This window comes from Melospiza melodia, chromosome 1 (genome assembly GCF_035770615.1).
Source record: "Melospiza melodia melodia isolate bMelMel2 chromosome 1, bMelMel2.pri, whole genome shotgun sequence".
Classification (NCBI taxonomy): Eukaryota; Metazoa; Chordata; class Aves; order Passeriformes; family Passerellidae; genus Melospiza; species Melospiza melodia.
In genome coordinates this window covers 19,588,034-19,613,880 of record NC_086194.1, presented here as the reverse complement: position 1 = coordinate 19,613,880, position 25,847 = coordinate 19,588,034, and the positions used below count along the sequence as shown (strand labels likewise).

The window sequence follows — 25,847 nt, the reverse complement described above, 5'->3', positions numbered from 1 at the left end:
AAAAAGGTTTGGGATGTCTTCTGAAGTGCAGTATAGCATACAAGCACATGACTTATCTTGAGAATGGTTATCATAAATAAAGCTGAAACAAAACCAACTTTAACAATTTTCATGTTGTCCTTACATCAATTACCAATAATTTCAAAGATCATACTGTCAACACCTAAAAAAAGGAGAAACCCATAGCTTTCTAGCCTGCTAGGCAAGACTGATTTGTTTTGGTTATGTTTGGATTTCATTTAATCAAATCTCCCTAGCAGATTTGGGGGTGCACATTTTCTGTTCAAAACATTTGAGAATTCCAGTAGCATTCTAAAAAAAATCTGATCAAAACTGGGGAAAAAAATACATATCCAAAAAATAGAAAGAGAGTAAAAGGAGAACATACATCACTTATTATCTTTGTTATCTCAGTTGCCTTCTTTATGTCTGGTCTGTTCAGCACTTCAGTGTACCTATGAGTATCTTGCACATCCTTCTTATAAGATACCTGTCAAAGAAAACAGAGTTTTGTTTAAAATAAACAATAAAGTTTGAAGTCTACATATAAGCTTTGAATGACTGGTCAAATCAGACATCAAACTAAAGAGAACTCCACCTAATTTATTCCAACAGAGTTCTGCTTGACAGGGACTGTAAGGTAAGACCCACACACAAGGCAACATGATAAGGAATAAATTCAGAAGCATAAAATACAATTTGAAAAAGAAAACTGGTTTTGCTTAGAAGCACAGTGGAAAATTAAAAGCATTGCAAAGACACAAATATTAGGTTTTACCATAAAATTTCACAGGACTTTTAAGAGTATAGGGTTTTTTTTTACTATGTTGTACCCATTTTTAATATAAATTAGCTCCTCCTCTGATACTGAGTACTGCAGCTTAGCAGATTGCAGCTACACGGAAGAGAAACTGTAATTCTGTCATAATGAGTTTCTTTGTCAGTACTAGACAGACATGAAGCTCGTATGGAATTCAATGATACAACTCCACCCCAGCATCCCCACAACGCCACTGACTTGCTCCTTTGCACTATCATGGGAACAAGAAGGCTGGATGCTCCAGCATGTTGAGTACACAATTGACTCTTTCTGTTTGTGCAAAGTCACAACCAAAATGAATGGGCTCAGAAACCTTTGGCCAGAAGGCTCAACCACAGATAGGAGAGTCCAAACATTCTCCATTTAGCAAAGCAATCACAGGAGCAGCACAGACCTCAGGGACATCATAGAGCTCCATAAGTTATCCTGGTTTTCCCTCTTCAACGTTTGTCAACTTCTTCCTGCCCTAGCACATGTGCCAATCTAAGCCAATTTCCAAGGACTGTCTTATTGAATTATTCTTAATGACATTCTGTCCCTGGCATTCAAAAGTGTCTGACAAATTGAAGTTTCAGGCAGAAGTTGGAGAACACAAAGTTTAGAGGAAATAGAAAGTAAAAAAATATTTCATCCTTTACTGGGAAATCTTTTAGATTTTCTTTTGTTGCTTCACAAAGTTAATCAACATCTCAAGATAGTATTTCACCAGCAAGAAAGTTCTCAGCTTGAAGTTTCTTATTGTAACCTCTGCTCCTACTTCCAATGTAAAGTTTCACTCTGGGTACAATGCAACAAACTCATAAACTGCAGTAGTCAGTGACAAATATACTTCATAGAAATGGTATTGCAAAAAGAAAAGGAAAAAAATTCACTTTTTGGCAAATATCTTACATGCAACAGGAAAGTAATTTTGTGTCCATATGGCTTCAGCTAAGCAGACAAGCTAAACAGGCTTCACTGTTGGCTGCCTGCCCACAAATAGAACATATAATTTTTAATCTGCTGTGACACACTAGTGTAATCACTAATAAAAAAACCAAATAAATAGGTTTGATGCATTCAGCCCAAATTATCACATACATACAAAGCAAAAGTTGATTCTTCCAGCTGGTGTAAACCACTGGAACTTTTGTTTTAGTTATGTTTAGATTTTCTCTGATTTTTAAGAAACTAGAGATATAGAGAAGCATTTGCAATTCAGGACTTTACATGAATTTAGCTAATTATATGCTGTTCATCCTAATGACCACATGAGGTGAGGTGAAAACCACAAAGGCAGCAGAAACAGGTTTTTGAATAGCACCCTATGATCCATGTAAATTGCAAATTAAGGGCCAGCATATGTGCTCAAAATAGAAATTAGGAATGTAGTGAATTTAACATCAGAGAATCAAGAACAGTGGTGATAAAGTTGAGGAAATGTGGTCCCTTATTGCTCCCAAATGACATGATCATATAGTACATGAAATAATGGATTGTGGTTAATTTCGGGGAAAGGAAGGGGGGAGAAATAAGACAGTGACAGTCCTTTATATTTCACCATTTCCAATTATATTAGATGCAAGGCCAATTGCTATGTCTTTCCCTGAGTGAATTATTATTCTTCCTGCACCTAAACCAGTATACCTATTACTTATGTCCGAGGGAAAGTCATCTAGCATTTTACAAATGTCTGCAATATATATTTGCTCCATTCTGCAGCTTGTCATACTCCAGTGAGAATAAAAATGTTATGCAGCAGAACAGTAGTTTGTCAGAGGTAGGCCAAAGAAAGAAAAAATATGTTTCCCATTTCCTGAATAACCTCAATCCCTGGATGCTGACCCTCTCCCATTGGGACACTCTGCTGGCCTCCATTACACAGCTGCTATTCTGTTCCATCTAGTGATTTTTTTTTTTAATAGTGCTATGTTAGAACAGTAAAACCAGAGCTATTCTGAGAGAGCAGGGGAACAGATGTAGACAGGGCAAAGCAACCAGCTTGGTGCGTGCACCCATGGGCATCAGAAGATGGAAAGTGAAGAAGCCCATGAGGGGGGAAAAGCAACAAAAAAAAATGAATCAGCAGAAGCACCCAGAGAAGAAGCCATCTTTTGTCCTGAGCTGGTTCAGCCAAAAGGCTCATACCCTGACTGGAATTTCCAGGCATTACACAATTTCCTTACTCAGTCTTCACTTCAAAGGGTTGCTCAGGCTCTACCAAAAAAACAATCAGCAAAGGCTCAAGAATTGCTCCACTTCACGAGGACCACAGTATACAAAAAAATTGTTCCAGCTGAATCTTGCATAGGAAAAGTAATTGAGATAACAATTTTAGAGCAGCAGTGAAAGACCTAGATGGAGAGTTATGGCCAATCAGTGGGAAATGCAAGCAAGGAAGAAGGAGCAACTAAAAAGGAAAAAAAATGTACCATCTTGAGTTGTGAAGCTGAAAACAGTAAATTACAGATACTAACTAAATTTAAAGTGGGTTTCTACCCAGTTTGAAATTACAATAAAAAGTGGTTATATTGTTGAATATTATTGTGAAGCTCTAACTGGAACAAAATAATTTCTCATCCTTAATCCCAAATGTGATTACATACTCACATACTCAAATGTGAATTGCAACTGGTTTTTGCAAAGCATGGAGAATATTCAGGGCCTGCTCATAATTACCAAACTGATTTTAATAGGCCAAACCTCGAGCACTTATAAAATGCATAAGGTCCACTGAGGAAAAACTTGCTGATCTAGTTACTCCAGCAGGGTCTGCAAGATGCTTCCCCTTACATGAATACCAGTGGAATGCACTTCAGTGCCATAAAGTAAACAGATTTCTAACAATGCTGCAAAACATCTCAGACTATCAATCAACAAACAGAAACTTCTACATGGTGAGCCAAGCAAACCTGGGTTTAAGAGATTCAGACCCTTCTTGAAATCTTTTATCTTCTCATTTATTCCAACACCAAACTAGCCCAAAAATACATAATAAATTACTCAAATATACACAAGCATCTATGGACACATTTTGCCTTCTTAAGAATTCAGCGAGAAATTGGGCACACCTGTCGGCACAAGAATTTGTCTCTTACTGTTTGTCCCTGATTAGCATTTTCTAAGAGCTGTTAAGGCCACTAACTAATGGCCTGTCAGCTGTGTCTCTGCTCTCTTTCCTCTCATCTACACTTTGGGGTCCATCAACACTAAGAAAATGACTAGCTGGTGACAATCATCATTGGCAACAGCTTTACTAATTCCTGCTCAAATGATGTTGAAAACTGTTTTCCGGCTTGTGTAAAAGAGACAAACACATTTCTGGCCCATTACAGATTGATGCAGTCATCCTTTCCAGTAATGGACCTTAAAACTGATTGGTCCCAATTACACCAGGAGTAAACATCATTTTCAGCACCAGTTGGAAGTGGTCCAGGGGGACCTGCTGTTGACAACCACTGTCAGCAGAAAGTTTGTCAGTGAATGGTGATTTTTCTAACACAGATGCTGAACAGAGAGACAGAAGAAGCCTGAATTTACCATGATCTGCCCCAAAACAAACATTAACATTTGGGTATGTTACTGATGATGTTTAAGCACATTCACTTAAGGATCTGCTGATTTGGTCTTATCAGAAAGAATGTAGTTTTTTGTGTGTGTGACTGTGACTGCCTTATGCCCTGAAAATGAAAAACAACTTACTCCTAAGACAATATAGACATCTTAAATATTCAAATTTAGATGGTGAGTGAAACATAAAAATTATCATTACTGACCTCATGTGGAGTGGAAAGTGTATATATACACATCAGAAGTTTGCCCAGCTGTCAACTAATATTTCTAAAAAAGCACTCTTTGTAGATAAGTATAAGAGAAAAGATACCAGGGCCTTAAAATCAAATGTGCAAACTGCCTTTTAAATGTCCATAGATGAGTGTATTGCAGTTTTCTTATTTGTAAAATCAGAAGATCACATCCTTATTTCATACGATGTAATGTTGTGAGGAGAATCAGTCCTTTTAACAAAGCAGAACATTTAAACTGCTGTACAAATATTAACATGGTCTTCGTATTCAAAATGCCCAGTGATGGACCAGGTCATGGAACAGACAAAATCATGATGCAGAGCTTTGAGTACCTTCATCAAATGCTGTGTGTAGCTTCCACATGGACCCAACATAGCAAATGCTTTCTTTGCTTTAGAAATGTAGCTGTCATGTCATTTCACCATTCAGCTACATCCTTCCATTCACGTGGTACTCAGATACACATAAAGCAAAAATGTGACATGACACTGTTTTAAGACCACCGCTTAGTTTTGGTCCCAGGTTTGGAAACTTCCAGATGAGTTAACTGATCAGCTCAGCACAGAAAAAGTAGGCTGATGGTCCCTGCTTCACTTTTCTGAAAATGACTTTGTGTGCCAAAGTCACATCATTAACATTCATTTCACAAAACACAAACACAATTTATAGAGAAAGGTACTCTGGTTTGGATAAACATGCTTGCCTTCAAACATTATGTGGTATTCAATTCTTTTTAAAGTATATTTCCTGTCATTAGAAAAGTTACTTGTGTTCATTTGAGAGCAATTTTCTTCAGACTAAGTATGAAAAAGAGAAAAATTATTTTATGAGACATGATCACATTGTTCAGGAGTTTTTACAGTATTTCCCCGTTACCCAGTTTCTGCCCAAACATATTAATGATGCCTGTAAACATGCCCAGAATGTTAATGATATTCAAAGTGGTGTGAAGGCCTACAGCACTTGACAGTTTCAAAATGTCAGCACAAATGTATGGTGAGCTGAATACAGTTTTAATTTTTAAAGGAAATTGGACATTTCACAGAGTTCAGTATAAATGTCAGCTTTATTTAAAGGCTGAGTAAATAATCTTAAACACATCCTAATCCTCTTAGATGCAAACCCTCCATGTAAAGGTTGAATTGAGTTGGCAGAGCATTGTAGGTAAACATGCATTCTGCTCCCACAGGTAAACTGTGCTGAATGGTGGATAAAAGAGCTTTGTCCTTCTACCTGCCCAGTAGTTTCCCTTCTTTTCCTCTGCACTTTCAAAGCTGTGATTACACAGATACCCTGAAATAGTGTGGAAAGACAAATGCTCCACATTTGGGATGATCGCTGTTCCATGTTCTGACTCTGAGATGAAAACTCACGTGGTTCTTAATTAAACCTGTACTTACAAAAGAAGAAATCCTCAGCTATGCACCATGATGCCCAAATATTACCCACAAGAGATGTGTGCTTCTGCTGAGCAATAACCAGATTTACATAACTTGCTCCCTTATGTGTGATAGGTATTTGTCCATTGCACTGCAGCTACTCATGAGCAACCAGAAAGAATCTGTTCTTTAACACATTAAACTAACTGGTTAGAGTTTTGTGTTGCATTTGGATGACTTATTTGATTTTTTGAAGTTTGCTCAGGCTGAAAATAATTTCCCTCATATTTTTTCATTATTTCTAACATGCTGTTAAAAGTTCTCATTTATCAAAACATCCTTCCCTCCCATGCTTTCCTTCATTTCCTTTTTTTTTTTTTTTTTTGCTTGTTTTAAGGGTGAAAGATGAAACAACTGCATTTCATTTATCCTCACATCTGTAACCTGCTCTCCTTAATTCTATTAGCAGGTGATATACAGCTGTAGAAGGGGAATAGGTTTTGCACTAGCATACTAACGCTCCGAGTATGATGAATTTGCTACAGGAACTTGTCTCATATTCCTCCTAGTGCCTCCTAGTCCCTTCTCTGAGAGGGATTCACATTTTTCCAGCATTATTTCCTTTCCTAGCAGTTTACCATCATTCCTACTGCTAGGTAAATAAAAAACCTCTTGCTTCTGGGGAAAGGCATTCACATTCCCAGCTCTAGGCTCTGTCAGCGTGACACCCTGATGCTTCCAACAGCAGAAATGGACAGTGTTTGACAGGAAGAGGGAATTCTGTAATCAAGGCAGGTTGCAAATTACTGCTGGGAATTCCATTGCAGGTATTTCCCAGCAGCAGAAAAAAAATTATTCTTCAAACATAATGCTTCCCTGAAGTTTTCCAGCAGCCTTTTAATCAGCAGCCAGCTGTCAAGATTCTGCACACAGACATACATCTAGCACTGACATTTAGTTTTCAGCCCTCATAATCTTAGAGTGTTTGTTGCACTGTTAGTAGGAGAAGATGGGGTAAATTTAAGATAATTTGAAATTAACATCCAAGCTATGTTTTCTACATTGTTAGCAGCAAATAAATATCCCATTTATCTAATAAAAAAGTGTTGTAAAATGACATGCCTGCCTCAATTGATTTGGTTACCTAAACAAGAATGGAACTGGATCATAACTTTTCAGGTTACGCATCAGCTATTCCTAAAAAGCTTTGTGTACCCCTTAAAATGGCATCACTATTTTAACCAATCTTCTCCTAAAATTTGTTTTTCTGACAAGTAAGTTTTTACAAAACCTAAAACTAACATAAATTTTTCTTCAAGGTTGTGTCTGTATCATTCAAGACTAATCTGGGCAGCATTTCTGCCCCAAGCAATGATGCATTGAGCTAGTATTTGCTAGCTTGACCACGAAATCAAACATGACCTGATTCTAATGAGAAATATAAAGACTATTATTAGGTTTTGATATTGTGAAAACCTTCAGAACTTCAGGAAGCTAACAAGCAGCTGAAAAAAAAAAAAGGCAATCAACTTTCAAAATACTGCTAAGTACTCCTATTTATTTGTAAGTTATCTAAATAAAACTACAAGAATAAATACTTTGGTCAAATGGTATAAACCAGTGCAGGCATCAAACTGAACACTACAGCTCAAATTCTTTAAAATAAATCATTTATTTGTCCATTAAATTCTTTGGAAAACTCACTTGATACATATTCAGGAGATAAGAAAAAACTTATTCATATGCATAAAAGAGTGCAAGAGCAGGGCAGAAACAGCTCACTTGTCTCCTCTACACAGCACCCCTGAAGAACTGCCCAAGTACTGGCAGACGAGGACACTGAAACAACACTGGTGTTCATTTAAACAAAGAATGCATTTCAAAAGTAGCTACAAGTGAATTCAGAAAACCTGTGCCTGCAATTTTATTTCAAAGTGATAGCAGTTAGTTACTATTGATAAACAGTAACTATCCTTTTCCACTGCATTCAGAATAAAATTCATATACTGTTACTCATAGCACATTTTATACACACACCATGTCCTAAGTTACTTCAGAGCAAATAATTTATAAAAAATAGCAACTAAGGAAATATGGAAATATTCCATGTCCAATTCATTTCAGTAAGCTGTAGCAGATGTATCTACCCAAAACAAGCACACTCATTTCAGATGGGAGAGTACTTACATCACTCTGGTGTTTACTGACTTCCATGGCATGTTTAACATCTGGAGGTTCCCTCATACGTGCATAGTCTGAAAATCCTTTCTCAGCATCATGTTTTTGTTTATAGAGAACCTGAAAAGAGCAACATTATACTTTTGTGACCTGAGAAGAGCAGGTATAATAACATGAGCTAGGTTAAACCTAGTGGTGTAGTCTACCTGTATTCAGGAAGAAACTTAATAAATAATTTAACTCCTTCATGGGTCCAGAACACTGAAATGAGAGCAGCTTCCACCCAAAACAGAGACATATGAGGCATAGTCAGCAGTGAGATTTCTCTGCCTATGTTATTGCAACAGATGCATGAGTAGACAGGGGAAAGAAATAGTAATATACAAACAGAAAATTAAGCTTAACAAGGTGAGAAGACAGCCCAGGGAAAACATAATCAAAAGCCAGCTTTTTTTTTTTTTAAACACACACTTGAAGCAATCAGCTATATAATTATTCTCCATTTTCAGAGAAAAAAATATTTTATGCATTTGTCATAAACAAACAGTTTTACTGTTTATTATAAACCCATTGCCCACAGTTCTATTTCTTCCACTGTTGGGAAGCAACCAGCACAATATGCATTTTGACTTAGCCCCAGGTTCACAAAGAAAAATAATATTTACATTCAATTGTCATCATAGTAAATGAAAATGGAATTGAATTGTGAATTTATAAACACCTTTACTTTTATAATAGAAATGGAACTCACTGTTGGGCATTCATCCATCTTTCACTGTACTGTGTTATACTTACACACACACTCACACACTACAACTGCCTGCAAAGCCCATCTTACACTTATCCTTGTCAGAAGCTCTTAGGCTTATATTAAGGAAAATTCACCAGGTTTCGATGCCTAAAAAGTAGCAACCATCAAGAAAACTCATTCTCTAATAGCTCTCATGAGCAAGCATTAAAATAATCCATAAGAAAACAGCAAGTATTAAATAAGATAGAAAGCTGATTAGGAGGAGAAGGATTGACACAAAAACCCATGGTAGCAATAAAAGAATACTGTGAAAGTTTTGAGACGGAAACTCTCAACTACAGAGATTCAGACTCTTTTAGGACAGGATACTAGAATTGTGAGAAAATGCTGTATCTGGTTTTGCTTAAAGCAAGATTCCATCTGAGTTACAGAGTAGTGTGCCCAAAGCAATATGTTACTATCTGCCCTGACTATCTCAGATTACAAAATGATATACAGGCTGAGACATTAAGACAAGAAGGGAGTAAGGGTATTTTTTCACTGCTACTATGTGAACAAAAGTATCAAATCAGGAACCTTAAAATGTGCCACCTCCTTATCCAGTCTAACACAATCAGCCTTCTGCAGGAACAAACACAACTGACAGTGAAACAGAGTCCATAACTTGCCTACACTCTTTACATCTTGCAAATGGAAAAGCACATAATCCTTAACACAACTGAAGCTCCACTAACAAATGATTCCCCACAAAAGTGGAATTACTATACAAACATATGCCACAAAAACTCTTTTGCTAATTCTCCTTGCTTACACTTTTGAGATGTTCCTCTCTTAATGCCATTATGAACAGAAGACCCATACGGTTACTTCCAAGATCTACTAATTTACAGATATTTTATTACATTGCCATTTTGCTGGTTCAACAGCTCTATTTTTCCCTTGGTGAATAGGCTATGTATCCAAGATATGAAAACACAGTAACACATCAACTCTCAGCGTGAGAAATTTAGCAGAAATTATGAGTATCCGCTGTCTTGGGAAAGGATGACCATTTCTTTAGCTTAATGTAGCAATATTTCACTTGCTTTGGCATCTGTTCTTCCTATCTTTTCCCATTATTTTCATTAACTCACTGAAGCAGTCTTGTTGCAGTCCTAGGCTAGGAGGGGTTCAATAGCTGTCTAGTTTAGCTTGGGACAGTTTAGTGCAGAGCTATTCCCAGATTTGTAAATCGCTTCCAAGTAAGCATGAAAAAATATTTATCATTATTTCATCAATATTCTTAGTAACATTATTTTATAGGTTAGTATGCATACATTTATTTCTCAACTCATGCTGATTTTCAAGTTTTAGCTAAACTGAATTTTCTTAATCAAATCTACATATGAAACTACTCTACACAGAGAGCAAGCATTATAGGTCACTGACATAACCTTTACCCTGTAGTGGTGCCATTTATTAACTTGAGAAATACAAGGCAATTATTTAAGTAGGTATGACTTCAGATTGAACCAATTTGTAAGTACTCATTTTTTATTTTTCTTCTCTCTTTTACACCAGTGTGTCAATAGGAAGCTGCATTAAGGAAGGTTTTGTGTTCCTTTAACCCAGCTCTGACTGGCCCCCTGTTTTGGCATACATTAAACACTACGACATTTTTATTTTTATTTCCATTTATAGTCAGTAAGATGTGCTCTGAACTTAAAATCCACAAAGTAGGATTTCATAGAAGGAAATGTTCAAGAACACCAAAAACATCACTTTAATCTCCATATAGAGAATTAGGTTATCCAATGTAATTGTATAAAACAGAAATATGGCAGTCCAGAAGACTAATACCTACCACCATAACAGAGAGAAAATATTCAATATGACATTTCCTACCACAAAAAAACCTGGAAAATTACATAAATCAATTTGATAATGTGTAATATGATTGGAAATTATGCAGTAAACAACAAAATTTTTATTGTAGTACAAAGAAAACCTCTGAAACTTCTTCTGGAAGTTGAAAACATTGCTTAAGATTCTCTTGGCTCATCACCTTTATAAAGAAACAGGAAATACTGTTCAACATTGACTCTTTGAGATATTGCCCCGTGCAAAGTAGAAAATTAAACTGCCTTCAGTTTGCTTTAGATTATCCCTTTTAGATAAGAAGAAAAACAGTGCAATCACTTCTTATGGCAAAAATGAAGTGATGAAAAAGTGATGAAGTGTTTATTTTTTTTCAACATTTTTTCCCCTAAGCAATTTTAAATATCTTTATCATTGTTTGTGACACCTTATTAAGAAAAATATTGTTTTACATAAGGAAGTATTCAGCATACTGATCCTCAGACAAGAAAAAGATTTGGCACAGAGCTAGCAATGATCAGAAATTTTCCTTCAGCAATATTTTCCACAGGAATATTGCAATTTCTACAAAAATTTCCATTTCCTTTCAGAAAAATCAAAATGAAGGCTCCCTACCTAGACTGCTCTCATCAAATTTATTTTCTCACTGTGAAAAGCAGGGAAATTGATGAGAACTTTGTAGGCTGGTGAGGAGAGTGAAGTTATTCAGTGACAGGGGCTTCTCCTCTTTTTAGCTTTCCCTGGGGACAGCTATGATAAAAGTGAGAGAGGGGGGAAATCTGGCTGCTCACTCTCAAAAAAGGCATTTAGAAGGCCACAGTCAAATCTTCTGTGAGGAGGAAAAAAATTTAAATTATAAAAGCCACCCAAGTATGTGAGACTGTGAAACCTTTTTTTCATTTTCCTGAAACATTTTTTCCCATAAACAACATTGGGATTTTTGGGGGTTTTGGTTTGGTTGTTTTTTTTTTTTTTGGGGGGGGGGGAGTTGTTGTTGTTTTTTGGTTTTTGGGGGTTTTTTTGTTTTGTTTGTTTGGTTTGGTTTGGGGTTTTTTTGCCAGTTTTGGATAGATATCATTCTCTATGGGTATTTATTTCCTTCTTCATGCCAGTTCTACAAAAAACACATGGGTATCATGCAAAAGCCAGCAGGAAGTCTTGTTTCAGGCTTTCCTGAGTATCTTGAAGACAGAATTGAGTATGATTCAATACAGCCAGTATGGGGAAGAGGCTGCACAGGAAGAGAACCACATGTGTCAGGGTGCTACACTCTCCACTACAGCAAGATCCTTAAGTCAGTGCTGACACTGCATGGCAGGACCCCTGAACGAGGAGATCCTGGCTCAGCTGAGATCACTGAAAATTGCCACAAGAGTTAAAAGAATGCCAACGTGGTCAGTGGTGCTGTGGCAGCCTGTTGGTTCTGGAGAAGACAGTGGAGGGCAGCTGTAGGGGAAGGGGGGATAACTCCTTGAGAAAAACAAGATATTTCTCCTAGTTTCCTCCAAGTTCCTAAATCATGTGTGTGATTTGAAATTGTGTATCAAATTACTAAACTGGGCTGGATATAGGTAGGCTGAAGAGAGGGCTGCTGGGCAGCAGCAGCACCATTTCAGGAGCAAACTTTACATCAGGGGAGAGCCCATTTGTGGGGGACACACCTGTGTAAGGAGATCCTCTGCCAGAGGCACCCAGCCTGTGCCAGCAGCCAGCCTGGGGAAAGTCAGGGGCTCTCTTTCTCCCCCACCATGATCCTCTACCCGCAATGCACCTGCTTGGCATGTGAGGCTGTGGATCCTGCCAAGAACACGGCACCACAGAGCAAGGGGAGTCCTGCTTGATCTGCCCACAAAAGCATTCCAGCCCAGCATTGCATCCAAGAAGCATGAAAAGGGAGTCAAAGGTGTAAATTTGTTCTAGCGTGGGTAGGGAGGACGAGGACACACACTCGTATTTTCCGCCTCTCGGGAAATCAGAACTATTTTAAAATCAGTTTACTACAACTCAGAAACAGACTGCAATTCTGTGTTTGCAGCTGCCTTTTTGGAGCAGAGCTGGAGCCATGGGCAGCTGGGGCTGTTCTCTCTCCCTCCTATGGAATATCTGTAGCCTCCTCCTGAAGTGATGACCTGTAAATTCACAGTCCCAGCTAGACAGATGCAGCAGAAACCCCCTCTGCCATATCCTGACCCAGATGAAATCTGAAATCCTTGTATTAGCTACTTAGGTACTGCAGTGATAGGCACAATATGGATTAGATTTGAATACTGTGGAGAAGATTTTTCACTAGAAAATCCCCTGAGAGCTCTCTCTAAGTAGCATTAAATTCAGGTCCATTGCAGCAGTAAACCACAAGTTGGAAAAATGTGTCAGCGTATCTTTAAGTTTTATGGTATATTATGATTTATAATGCATCTACTCCTAAGGGGATAGTATGAATTTTGTGGGAAAAATTCTGCTTAAATATAACTCAGCCTATATGCATATTTTTTTCTCTAGAACTGTTGGATGATTGAAGAAAGCCTTCAAAAACTACCAAATAAAAATGTCAGTCTTTTCCTTAAAAGGGTTTTTTTATGAACCAATGGTTTCATTTTTAGTTTCAGTTATTTATCTTTTCTGCCACATCACCAATGTTAATTAACCTCATTTGGGTAAACAAATGTAGAATGCAATAATTTGGAATGAATTTGGGAGTAAATCTGTGGCAAAATAGTTAACTAATGTTTTATAAATCAAGCTAATGGCTTAAAAATGTTATACAAATTTAATTCCCAATTTATTTTTACTATAATTTCTCTAATCACTCACTTTACAATGAAATGTCACATTAATGTCATTTCAGCTACTGTGGTGCTTTAACTTGTATATATATGTTCCTTTTCAAATTCTGAAAACTAAAATATGTGTTATTGTATTTGCTTAATATAGCCTTGATTAACATAATGTTTTATATCAAAACATTTTTCCACAAGCTGTCCTGAAATTTCAGTCCATTCTTTTTTTATTCATATTTTCCTTTGTCTGAAAAAGTGTCACTGCATTACAAGAATGCATATTGAGATACAATCAATATTATGGATTTAGAAGGGTGCTCCTTTCATGCACTGGCTGTTTTAAACCATATGTAGTTGATATCTTTAAGAGAGGAGAAAGCAAAAACAAAAAAACCATGGAAATGCTTGGTGGACAGAAAGCCACGACCATCTATTTGATGCAATTCTCATGAGTAACAGTGAAAATCTGGAGCCTCATTCATATTACACATGCTTCACATTCATAATTCCACTGAGGTCGGTGGAAGTGAAGGGTCACCTGCCTACTCTTAGGGTATTATATTTTTAAGTCCTTGAAGGCAACTGAACCAGAATTTACTATTTTGCTGGTTGTTTACAAGCTTTATACTATATTCAATATACTTGATTTCATATTTTAATGGTATAAAATTTGTTGTAAGTAGTAATATGCAGATCATCAGCAATACATTTGCTGCTACCACTAAGTGCCTTTAGAAGTCATTAAAGCAGTTTTCTCTTCTCTTGCCTTCACCATCAAATATTTTATATTACATTTAATATATGTTAATACAACACCCAACTGGAAAAGTTACATAAGAGTCACCCATTCTATACGGACCATGCAATGTCACTAAATTCAATAATTCCTTATTGTATTCACAGGTTTCGCTGGATCAATGAATGCACTAGCAACTTTTAAATGCATATTTAATAAACATAAGTAAAATTGTCAACATTTTAAAAATGTGCAGTTTTTGAATTTAAGAAGTTGTGGTGATAAACTCTGGATGATAAGCTCACCCAAATAAATCAAGCAGACAATCAAGTGTCCTTTCAGTATTTTGTTTAAAGTGTACTTATTCTGACACACAGGTAATCTAAAAATCATTTTTGCAATTCTAGAGTTGTACCTTGCTCTGAAGGTGCATTAATTCTTTTGCAAATACACTGTCAATTGTGGCTGGCATCTGCTGATAGAGAGGGTTGGAAAGGTCTTTCTTAGCAGCTCCTTTATATTTCACCTGGAGGGCAGAAAAAGGTGATAGAAAATGCAAAAATGAAGATACAGTAAACATACTACTTATTTTTTCTAGTAAGTGAAATGGCAGAGAACAGAACTGGAAAAATTTCAATCACTGTCACTAACTTTCTAGCAAAAACATCTTTAATAATACTTTATGGGCATGTGTCTAATTCACAAAGCAATGCAAAATATCTCCAAATTAAATTCAATAATTTGAATGGAAATACAAAATAAAATAGCAAGGCAGTTTCTTCTATCCTTTCTCAGATCCTTTTCAAATCCAAAAATTACTTTTCTTCTTTCTCTTTTACAGAGTCCTGAACAATAGGAGCAAATGGGAGGTGAGCCATAAATATTTTACCAACTAATAAGTAGCAGCAACTAAATGTAGCTAGAAAGGGGAGGAACACTGAAGTTTGCCTGTCTGTCATAATTTCTGTTTCATCTGTTCATATTACAGTCTCATTTTTAAATTACATTTTATTTATCCTGGTTTTCCTCCATTATTCAGTATTGGCAGCTCCTCACAAAGGGGTTTTACAAGAGATACCAGAAAAATAGCTAAAAATGTGTGAGGCTTTTGCTTCAGTTCTAAGTCTTCCAAGTTCATAAAACAGTAATGGCAACACTGCCACTATGAAAGTAATCATAAATACCAAAAATACTTCCAATTATACTAATGTCACTGATTTACTGTGAAATATACAGTCCTTCACTAAAGGCTAATTCTCCAAATGCATTATATGCATACATATCAATAATTTACTGTAATATTTGTTGCCGTTTCCCAAAACAGAGGGCTCTTTTTCACTGCTGTTAAGAATGTGTGTCAAAGATTTGCAAATACAGGTGATGGGACACTAGAGGTCAGTAATTTACAAGATAAACCATCCATCACATCATTGGCTTCAGGTAATGCTGGAATAAACAGGCAGAGTGCTCACAAGTGTGGTAATATCAAACCTAGAGGGTTTAATATTTTAGAATATTTTTATTTCTCTAAATCTTTGATTAATAATTAGCAGCAGATTCACTGAAATCTGACAGTTTAGATAAATACTCTCTATATACTGTATTTCTGTAGATTACAATAGTCTGTCTCTTATAAAGTGCAATTACATCAGATTTACTTCCCTTGGGACATGCCACTCCTTCTCAGACAACAGGAAGATAAATACAAGAAAAGTATTTAATTGGTGCATTCATATTGAAAACCACATAGCAAATTATTGTATATCAGAAATTGAATTTATGTAACCTCACACAGTGATACTTGGACTTTTTTATTATAATCATAAAAGCGGCACAAAAATGAGGTATCAAAATTTTAATTTTTTGAAGGGCCATAGGGACAGAAAAATCACTCAGAACCAGTGATTCCTAAATAAAGCTGCTGTCTCTCAGGTGAAACTTCTGCTGCTGTTCTTACCTGTGGAAAATAATCAGAGATGGAATCCTACAGCACCTCGTACCTGGGACATGAAGAGCTGGCAGTAAATGCTGCTCTGACACTTTGGAAGCTATTGATCTTTCTTTTCTTTCTTTCAAGCTGTGTATGTGTGCACATGTCACAGGTATGCAGAGATAGGTAGGTAGGTAGGTAGGTAGGTAGGTAGGTAGATAGATAGATAGACAGACAGACAGACAGACAGATAGATAGATAGATAGATAGATGGATAGATGATAGATAGATATGCAAGTGCTCAGGCAACCCACTGATGACCTGATGTCTGCCCCAGCCCTCTTGCTGAAGGGGGACAGGGATGATAACTTGGAAACATTTTCCTTGTCTCCCTTTTGATATCAGGCTGTGAAATCTCCACAGCAGGGAAATTTTGCACAGGTGTAATTTGCAAACCTCATCACTGCAGAAAGTGCAACATTCTTTTCCTATTCCTCAGTTTATCCATACATAAAATGGGATAGCTAGGACTTGCTCAGAACCATTAATAAAGTGTCTTCAAATCCCAAAATAAAAGTGTCATGTAATTCCAAATTATTATTATTATTCACATTGCAGTATACACTAATTACAGCCTTTGAATTCACTTCAGCTTTAAACAGAATTATTATTTGAAGTAAGCCATCCTTCCCCAGCTAAAAATCATAGTACTCTTCTGAAAGAGTTTTTAGGAAGGATAAGACACCAAGAAAATTTTTCAGTCTTTTAGATCTTACCTCAGAAATAAAAGCACCAAGGCTTTTCACATGTTTTAGCTGCGGGGTGTCAGGTACAAATATGCACTTGCCTTTAGATTTTTTAAACTCTTCTTTATAGTGTACCTACAAAGAGAAGAAAAAGAAGTTTAATTGCTCTTAAAAACACACACACAGAAAAACAAACATTGGTTATTTTAACTTTTTTATTATTAGTAGTATTTCTATTTTATTTTATTCATGGATACTGTGCTGGGCAGCTTGCAAATACCTCCGGCTGGATCAAATTAAACCATAAAGGGAAGCTACGAGTTCTCACGCACATTACCAGGGCTATGCAAAAGTCACAGAACTCTTTAATAATATAGATGAAAAAGACAGGACTTTTCTCTACATCTAGAGCACATTTTCACGACAGTTGTAGATGTTTTAGTATCTCTAAAGAAAGAAGAATCGAATAATTGATCTCCTTGATCCTTGATCTCAAAGATAAAAATTGTTTAACTTCTAACAGAGACCTAGCAAGCATAGAATCTGTATAATATCATCAAATGCCCCTTTATGAATTCAAGACTCACATGAATAAATTCAAGAGGCCACTGCTAAACTATTGCCTACAAAGTACCCAACACTCATGACGTTCGAGTAATTACAGAATTTCTCTAAGACCAAAAAAATTTTAAATTGAGGCATTTTTTTAAAATGTGTATGCACATAGGAAACCATGAAAAAATAAAAACATCAGAACACTATGACGGATTTGGTAACAAAAAAAAGAAAGAAAAAAAAAATAAAAATAAAAAAAAAAAGCCCAAACTTTTTTTTTAAGCGACCAATCTTTTTCTTACAATGGGGCAAACAGTATGGGCAGGTATAACAATCACATGAGCATTGCTAGAGTCAGAGTAATTGTTTGCATTAGTGAGACTGCAAGAAGGATAAAATCTATGGGCATGGTTAACATGTAGGGACACTCTTTATATACAAACTGCACGAAGAAAGATGGTGAACTATGATGAGATGGACTAAGTAAGTTTTAACAACAGACACTTTACAAGGATAGCCTTAGATGTTTTCAGTGACATTTCTTTCTTTGTACAGAGAATTGTTTAGATCAATGCAAATTGAATTATTTAGTACTAAGCTTTCATGGTTATTATCTGCTACCATTTCTCTAACCTCATTTTCACATTCTGCCTAACAGCAGCTCAAATTTATGCACTCTAGACTTGCTGACAAGCACTGACAGAAGCAATATGATCTGCATCTGAGCATTACAGAAATATGCAGCCTTAATATCCTCTTTCTCTGAATCCTTAATGGATTTCACAAGTTCTAGTGTATGCTCCTCTACAGCTACTTGGAAACTTATGAGAAGGATGGCAGCTTACACAGATTCAGTTTCTGTGCTATCTAAAGCAAAGTTTGTGTTTACTGAAAAATGGATTAGATAATGCCAAATTTATCTCAAATTCATGACTACTTTATCCTCACGCAAGAAAAAATTTTGCTTGATATTGAGCTCATTCAGATTTGAACTATTGAAAGAATCTACTCATCACTTCCACATCACATTGTCTGCTTTTGTGGATTACAATTTATTCTCAAAGAAAACCTTTTGGTGAACAATGTGTAACATTACTGTGTCATGACTTTATTCACAAAGCCAATGGTTCATGTAACCTGTGTGTGACATCATACACACAGGTAATCACAGAGCAACACACAAAAAGACATTTTTATGGTAAGTATGAGCAGGCACTTACTGTCCAACCTGCACACATGCATTGGAAGTTTACAGAGCTGATTGTCTACTGGGTGAATCTGATGGCATTCCCAGTAGAAATTCCTGTAAAGCTGTGATTCTGACAGAGGAGACAGAATCTTGTTGCTCACAACTTAGATAAATCATCCACAGACATCTGAAAGCTGACTGTAATTATATCCATTTTAATTGCAGAGCAATAATTACATTCAAGAATCAAACACAAAAGCTTCCTAAGGTATCGCTTAATTGGGGGGAATGACAGAACATGACTAGAAGAAACAAAACTGTTCTGCTATAGAAGTCATGCTTTCAAAAATACTGAAAGCAGTAAATGACTAATGCCACCTCCTTAATCCTTTATTATTCACATTTGTTACAGTAACCCATGGAAGCCACAAAATGCATACAGACTCAAATACACAATTTAGAGAGAACATATAATAAAACGTTTGGTCAAATTCTGATCCAACAAACTCCATTCTGCTACAGTATTGTCCACATTGCTTGGAATCAGAAAGATGGAAGATGAAACGGGACAAGTATAATGAAGTTATGACACTTGCAGTTATAAAAGATATTTAGTGTAAATGATGCAAGGAAGATGTTCAAGAGCTTGCCTATGATTGAACATAACCAATGAATGGAATGAACAGGCAGAGAAGCTAATATTCCTCTTCAAAGTCAGTAATTAAAAATTCAGATGTCTTAAATATTGAATAGGAAATTTTGCCTGCAAGTGCAAAATTGCCCCCTCACCACAAAATACACTGTTTACATTGAGCAGATCTGGTAAGCCTTGTGAAAAAAATAAATAGGAAGAATTTGCAAATGGTGGCCTGGAGCCACTGCTCTTTCAATATACTTCTGAAGTTCAATAGCTCACTAAAGGCTCAATTTTTCATAGTTCTCTCCAGATCCTTTTCTTCTCCCTGACTCATCATAAAACCAACTCTGACCACACACAACTATCCAGTAAAGTGGATTAAAATTCCTAGACAACCACCAAAACATTAAGTTTCAAGCTGCATTTTTTTCTTAATGGATATTATATGGGAAGATCAACTTTATAAAACAAGGGCATCCAACTTTTAAGCCAAAACTTCCTGGTTCACCAAGAAAATTCATCTCACCCATGGCCTGTTCCACCAGCCTTTTTCAGGGGGAAAAACAGAAGGGAGACTGTGGGCTAAAGGAAAGACTCCAATAGTAACAGCATAATCCAAGCAGCCACCATTTCTTTTATTCAGGGACACGTGCTCATCTAACTTTATTAAAAATAGTTTTTGAGTATATTCATATTAATCTTAACATCAATGGTGTAACTATGTCAACAGTCATCCTGCCAAGATCCACTATAGAACTATCATATCTAAAATACCCATTTTTGTTTAGAAAAACAACAAAAATGTCTGAACCTTCTTATCTAGCTTTTATGCTAGAACAAAAGGAAACTTTTTCCCACTAAGTATTCACCTTTCCAAACTTACATTTCTGAATTTATAATCTCTTATAAGACTAAGGACTGTGTCAGACCACAGATTCATCTAATACAGAATCCTTTCTCTGTGGCCATAGGAATCTAGTGTAAAGCAAGAGAAAATGGCAGGCATACAGTATTGCTATTAAAATATATAGTATTTTTAGTAATCTCCAGCAATTTCAAACTCAAGGTCCTCTTGAGTTAGAGGTTGTGACTAGTACTGGTGGGTCCAGGTGAAGAGCTGCACCCAGAATTAGGCAGTCAAAATCCTGCTACTTTGGCACAGTGTTTCCACTATTGGCTCTAGGTCTCTTGGGACTTTGCTGTGTAACAGAGACATCCTAAAGCTAAGTTGGACTCTGTGCAAGGACAGATAAATAGCAAGCAGTCCTATTTGTTTGCTTTAGAGGAAAGGAAGTGCTGGTACCACTCATTACCGCAATTCAGCAGAATCTTCCGAAGGCGGTTTCTGCCATTCTACCAAAAAGGATTGTAATAGTTTGGCCAATTACCTTCTATAATTGTTCCCATCTCTGCTTATAACAGTACTGACAACATCCCACCACATAATCAAAACAAAAAAAGAGATGAAAATACACTACAAGCAAATGGACGAGCTCAATTTCAATGTGGAAGAGAAAAGGCCTGGAGAGGAAGGCAATTCATATAAATCAAACACACATGACAGTTTTGAAAACATCTGTGGAGTAAAATTTCATAATAGAGGGAGATTAAATGGAATGACTGTCGAGAGAAAAAATCCAGGGGATATCACAGCCACAGAACAAACATCTGCCAACCTCAAATGAAACTGGGGATTTTCTCAAGAACGGGAGCACATAAACACTTCACAGCTTCCCCTATGTACAGCTCAAGGCTGGCAATTACAGATTCACCAAGGACTGCCAGTGTAACACTTTTTCAAAACCATATTGCCAAATTAAAGTCAGCCTGCAAAGAATGCAGGGCAAGCATAACACAGCCCCAGTATCTCAGGCATGTGCACTCCTGGCTCTGCATTCTGATGGAGATGTGCTGACAGCTCCATATCAGAAAAGGACAATCACCCAGTCTTGTGGCCAGCAAGGACACAGGCGCTCCCCCAAGGTCATCTAAAGGGCCAAACAGAAAGCGCCATAAAACCATTGCACAAATAAAATGTACCAATGTACACCAATCATAAGTCCACACAAATAATAGTATGCTGAAAGGTTCATGCTAAAAAGGATGAGGAATATATTAAAAGTTCTGAATGTCAGTAAGTCAAAAAATGGAAGGTAAGAATGCAAACTCCTTGCAATTCATTGGTCTCCACAATGAAATGTGCAGGGTGAGGAATTTATGCCCAGGTACAAAGGACTTCACTGGTCATAAGAAATTCCATTATAGCAAAAAATTCTGGGAAACAAAATTCATATTCTATACATATTCCATTCAAGCCAATGAAGAAAAACTTACTGATTTCATCAGAGACTGAATAAAGCCCCAAAGCTGGATGTTATTTTTATACAAAGAGCCTCTTTTTTGAAATTAGATTGGTCTGGACCATTATACATTGTTCTTGCTTTGAAAGCATTAATAACACTTTGCCATTATGCCTGACTTATCTCAAGGAAAATCTAACACACTTGCAGGCTAAATGCATCACAAGTTTTCAGCAAAAGCCCACATCCCTGAACCATTATAAGCAGGAGAACCATGGCTTGACTTAGCTATTCACCTTAGCTCTCAAGTCCCTGCAGAAAATCCAAGAAAATACAGCCACTCCATTTATCCATTAATTAAGAGCCATAACCAACATTACTCCTAATGGGTACACAGCAGAGTAATAATTCCTTTTCAGTTAAAGAAAGATTTCCTCAGCATTTTTCAAGGAGTTTTCTTCTTTAAGAACAGTGACCATGTTCAGAAAGAAGCTGCATGGATGCAAATGTATATTGGGTCATATAAGTGCTTCAGGTCCATTTTCATTTTTGCCTTTACAAGAGTTGACAGGCACTTAACGCACCATATGCCCTTTTTTCCCAAAGAAAGCTTGTATATATCTATCAGTAAAAATATTAATCTCTACTGCTTCCTAAAGCAGGGTGAGTTTACAAAGGGCTCATCTTGGTGGTCTCTCTTAAGGATCTATCCAATTTTTGGCACTCTTTCTGTGAAAAGTGAAGCAGGAGGTGTATGGACAGGAGGAAAGAGGAAACTTTGACCTTGTCAAATCACACTTTTCACGTCCCAGATACTGGTCTTCTGAGTTGACTACTCTTTTCTGATACACAACCCCTAAAAATTTATACCTAAAATGTAGATTCTGTATGTTCTATTCCTATTAAATCAACACCTAAATATTGTATTACAACATGAGCCAGACACCATTTTTCGGTTTCTTTAGAACATTTGTTGAGGCAAGTCACTCTCTCCTCACAAAGGTCTCCTCTCCTGCCACAGCTTTCTCACAGGGGAAATATCATTCTTTACACCCATGCGCCCATGAAGGGACAAAGTTTTTTTTTTGACACACTCTCCCAGAGAGAAACAAAAATAAATCTCCATCACAGTAAATCTGATCCTGTTACATTGAAGCAATCAGATCTACTCCAATTTAAAATGTCTGGGACCTGGTTTATGGTGTTTATATAACTGATCCACAGTTTTAAAAATCTATAGTAACTATATCAAGAATTAGCAAGCTAAATATTTTTAAAAGATATTCTAGCATTTGAGTGGATTTGTCCTATAAGCATAGTCAATAACAATATGCTGAGCAGTTTTGGACATCTATCAGCACAAACAAAAGATAACATTAAAAATGTATCTTTTATTTTTAACTTCTCTCCTTACATCTATGTATACTGGAACCCAATTTTGTGCAAACCAATTAAACTACATAAAATTAGGCTACAACCAGAAAAAATACCACATTTTCCTGATGAAAGCAGCCAAGGCGTTCTCCTGGCAGACACCCTCTGCCTGAGACCCACATTTTGAAACACTCCTTTCTAGGGCCTGTGCTTCCTATCATCCCAGTGCTCTGGAAAGCTCATTCTTTTGTGGCCAACAATTTAAGTACCAGAGTAATCTGTGCTTTTCTATTATTTTGTGGGCTTTTATTATTTGAGCCTTAGATGGGCACACACTACACTGTACATATTTGAGAAAATATGTATCATAAATATAAATGCATTTGAAAGAAGAAATGCAAATATAAGAGTGCAAATAGTCACCATCACTTACATCACTTATTAATTCACTGCATTTTCGGGCCAGTTCCATATTTCTGTCCTCAATAACAGGCTTGAGGAAGATCTGAAAGAGAAAGGTAATCATTACAGGTTTATTGTCCTAAAGAGGAAAAATAGAAGGAAATAAGTACTTGGCAAAACTATTGGAGTTTAACTCACCTTTTCTTCTTCCTCCCAATCCTCATTTTCATCCTCCCTGAGATCCTGAATGGCAGACACTCGCATTTTAATACTTTGTGGGAAACAATGAAAACTCTTAAAAGGTTCAGTGCTGCAGGAAACAGCTCAGACCCTCCAGCATGCCTGGAATCAATGCTCCATTTGTGTCCTCCACTGCACTTAACCCTACCACGGCTCCTTCCTTATTTAGGCAGCACTTGACAGTCTTTATCTGAACAATTCAGAGTGAGTGAACTGAAAGGCATTGCAGATGGCCTTGCTGGCTATCACTCACAGCAGAGCTAATGCTTTCTTACTGATAAAATATAATTAAATGACCTATCACCAGAGCAACTATTTTTAAAATTACTACAAACACAATTAAAATACTGTGATGCAGGTAATTTGTAACATAAGTAATTCAGTAAAACTAACAGGATTGAAAGGGGAACATTGACTCTAACTTTATGGGAAAACTGCCCAATTGTAAGATTCAAGGCATCAGTGACTCTAAAATCAGTTATGACAAAACTTTATTTTACTGTCCCAATAATAAGGCTTCTTGTTTTAAAAAGCACACTATTCTCATCTTCAAGTAGATGTAACTGTTAGTCTATTTTTTCAGAATTACTTCTTTTCCACAAAGCTTATAGAAGTCTTAAATGCTTTCCATAATCATGTCAGGGCAGGTTAAACCTGTGCACACATAGATACAGACAAGTCTGTATTACAAGTATGCACAACAATGTATTCACACAAACATGTATTTTCCTTCACTGTTACAAACTGTCATGGTCTGTAGTCTAAAAACCAACCTTTTTCAGTATGAAGTCACTGACTCCAGCTGCAATGAAACTGAAAGATATCCTGATCTTCATGGGTGCACTGTCAGTGTTTACTTCTGTAAAACAAGCAAGAAGGTATCAAAAGACCAGTTGGAGAAACTAGCATTTTAGTATCATTTTTCTTTTTAAACTGAAGCTTGTATATTTCTCATTTCGTAGAGGTCAGGATTTTGAAGTTCATCAAGCAAAGTCATTCACCACTACATGGCTTTGCAATCAGGCAAGGATACAAGGAATGTGTGCTCCTAAAAACAACTCTTTAAAGAATTTTAAGTACGTGTGCCCACACACCATGCCCAGAGTTTGTTTTTATTTAAAAACACACATTTCCTTACAAAAATAAACATTTCAAAGATGAGAAATAAATACAGCATTTGATTTAGCTAAGGTCTAAAAATCTGAAAATTTAAGAGCAAAGGCAGGAAATGCTTTCAGCCGAAACCAAGAGAGAGAACTCTTTATACATTAATAGTATAGAAAGCTTCAAGACTTTCCATTCCATTCTCAAATATAAGTTCCTAAATTTCAGGTTTGAACTTTCAGCATTGTAAATTTCCAATTAAAACCTAGAAGTCTAGTTTGCATAGGTGAGAATTACCTGGGATATATGCTGACTGCTTTTGGAGTCCAGGAGGCTTCATCCTGGTGGAAACAAATGGTTTAGTCTTAGGAGTATTCACAGTAAGAGGTCTTTTTTGAAGATTATGGCTACAGCAAATATACTCCTAAACAACAGACTCATGTATGATTTTAAGGACCACATGGTAAAGAGACAGAGTACCTACAAAAGTGTCAGACAGAAATGCAGCACTAGAGCTTCACTTTGGGATTTTTGTGATAGTATTGCCAATACTATATGCTTTCAGTGCAGTTAACTTCCTTTTCCTTACTACAATTTACTACAATTACTTTTTTTTTTTTAAGTGGAGACATTGAAAAATATTTAAGAGCATACAGAAAATTATTAGTAGCCGCAAAGCTTGTTGAATATAGGGAAATCTTTTGCTATTTTTTGCACTGGAAAGCAAATATGGTCAAATTTACAATAAAGCTGTTAGTGTTTTGGGGCAAAAGGGAAGTGTTTGGCTTTTTGACATGCTTTTAGTACTATATCTGGTGGGTTTTCAGCAGCTGGACAGGAAAACATATATTAATTCTAGTTCTCCTGCAATAGCTTCTGCATAATCAAAATCTGCAAGATAACTTTTGGTCAGTCATGAAGTGATGAGACAGGCTGGACTACACAGTCACTGGAATTCCCTTCCAACAGAACTATTCTATTCCATTCCATTCTTTTTTATCCTATCTGTAACAGTTTTGATACAATTCTTTTTCTCTCATTTTTGCATGATCAGGGTCAGGCAGAACCAAGCATTCAAATACCCTGT

General features: G+C 36.5%; 1 protein-coding gene and 1 long non-coding RNA gene across 8 annotated transcripts in view; both read right to left on the bottom strand.

Annotated features, from left to right (window-relative positions):
• NEBL (nebulette) overlaps positions 1-25,847 on the bottom strand; it is a 246,967-nt gene that overhangs the window by 67,860 nt on the left and 153,260 nt on the right. For 2 of the 4 annotated variants that reach the window (XM_063150172.1, XM_063150181.1), the window contains exons 1-6: positions 23,615-23,797; positions 23,448-23,519; positions 16,990-17,094; positions 14,699-14,809; positions 8,172-8,282; positions 389-490 (exon numbers count right to left, since the gene is read on the bottom strand). The exons of the other annotated variants lie outside the window; for them this stretch is intronic. In XM_063150172.1, coding sequence (XP_063006242.1) covers positions 389-490; positions 8,172-8,282; positions 14,699-14,809; positions 16,990-17,094; positions 23,448-23,519; positions 23,615-23,680 — 567 coding nt within the window. In that variant the 5' untranslated portion in view covers positions 23,681-23,797. Of the gene's footprint in view, positions 1-388; positions 491-8,171; positions 8,283-14,698; positions 14,810-16,989; positions 17,095-23,447; positions 23,520-23,614; positions 23,798-25,847 lie in introns of those variants that run through there. 4 annotated transcript variants of the gene reach the window in all.
• LOC134414912 (uncharacterized) overlaps positions 24,387-25,847 on the bottom strand; it is a 44,495-nt gene continuing 43,034 nt past the window's right edge. Inside the window, exons 6-7 of one of the 4 annotated variants that reach the window (XR_010026875.1) lie at positions 25,058-25,101; positions 24,387-24,515 (exon numbers count right to left, since the gene is read on the bottom strand). This is a non-coding gene — a long non-coding RNA (uncharacterized LOC134414912). The remainder of the gene's footprint in view (positions 24,516-25,057; positions 25,102-25,847) is intronic. The other 3 variants (XR_010026874.1, XR_010026873.1, XR_010026872.1) reach the window with 3 other exon arrangements.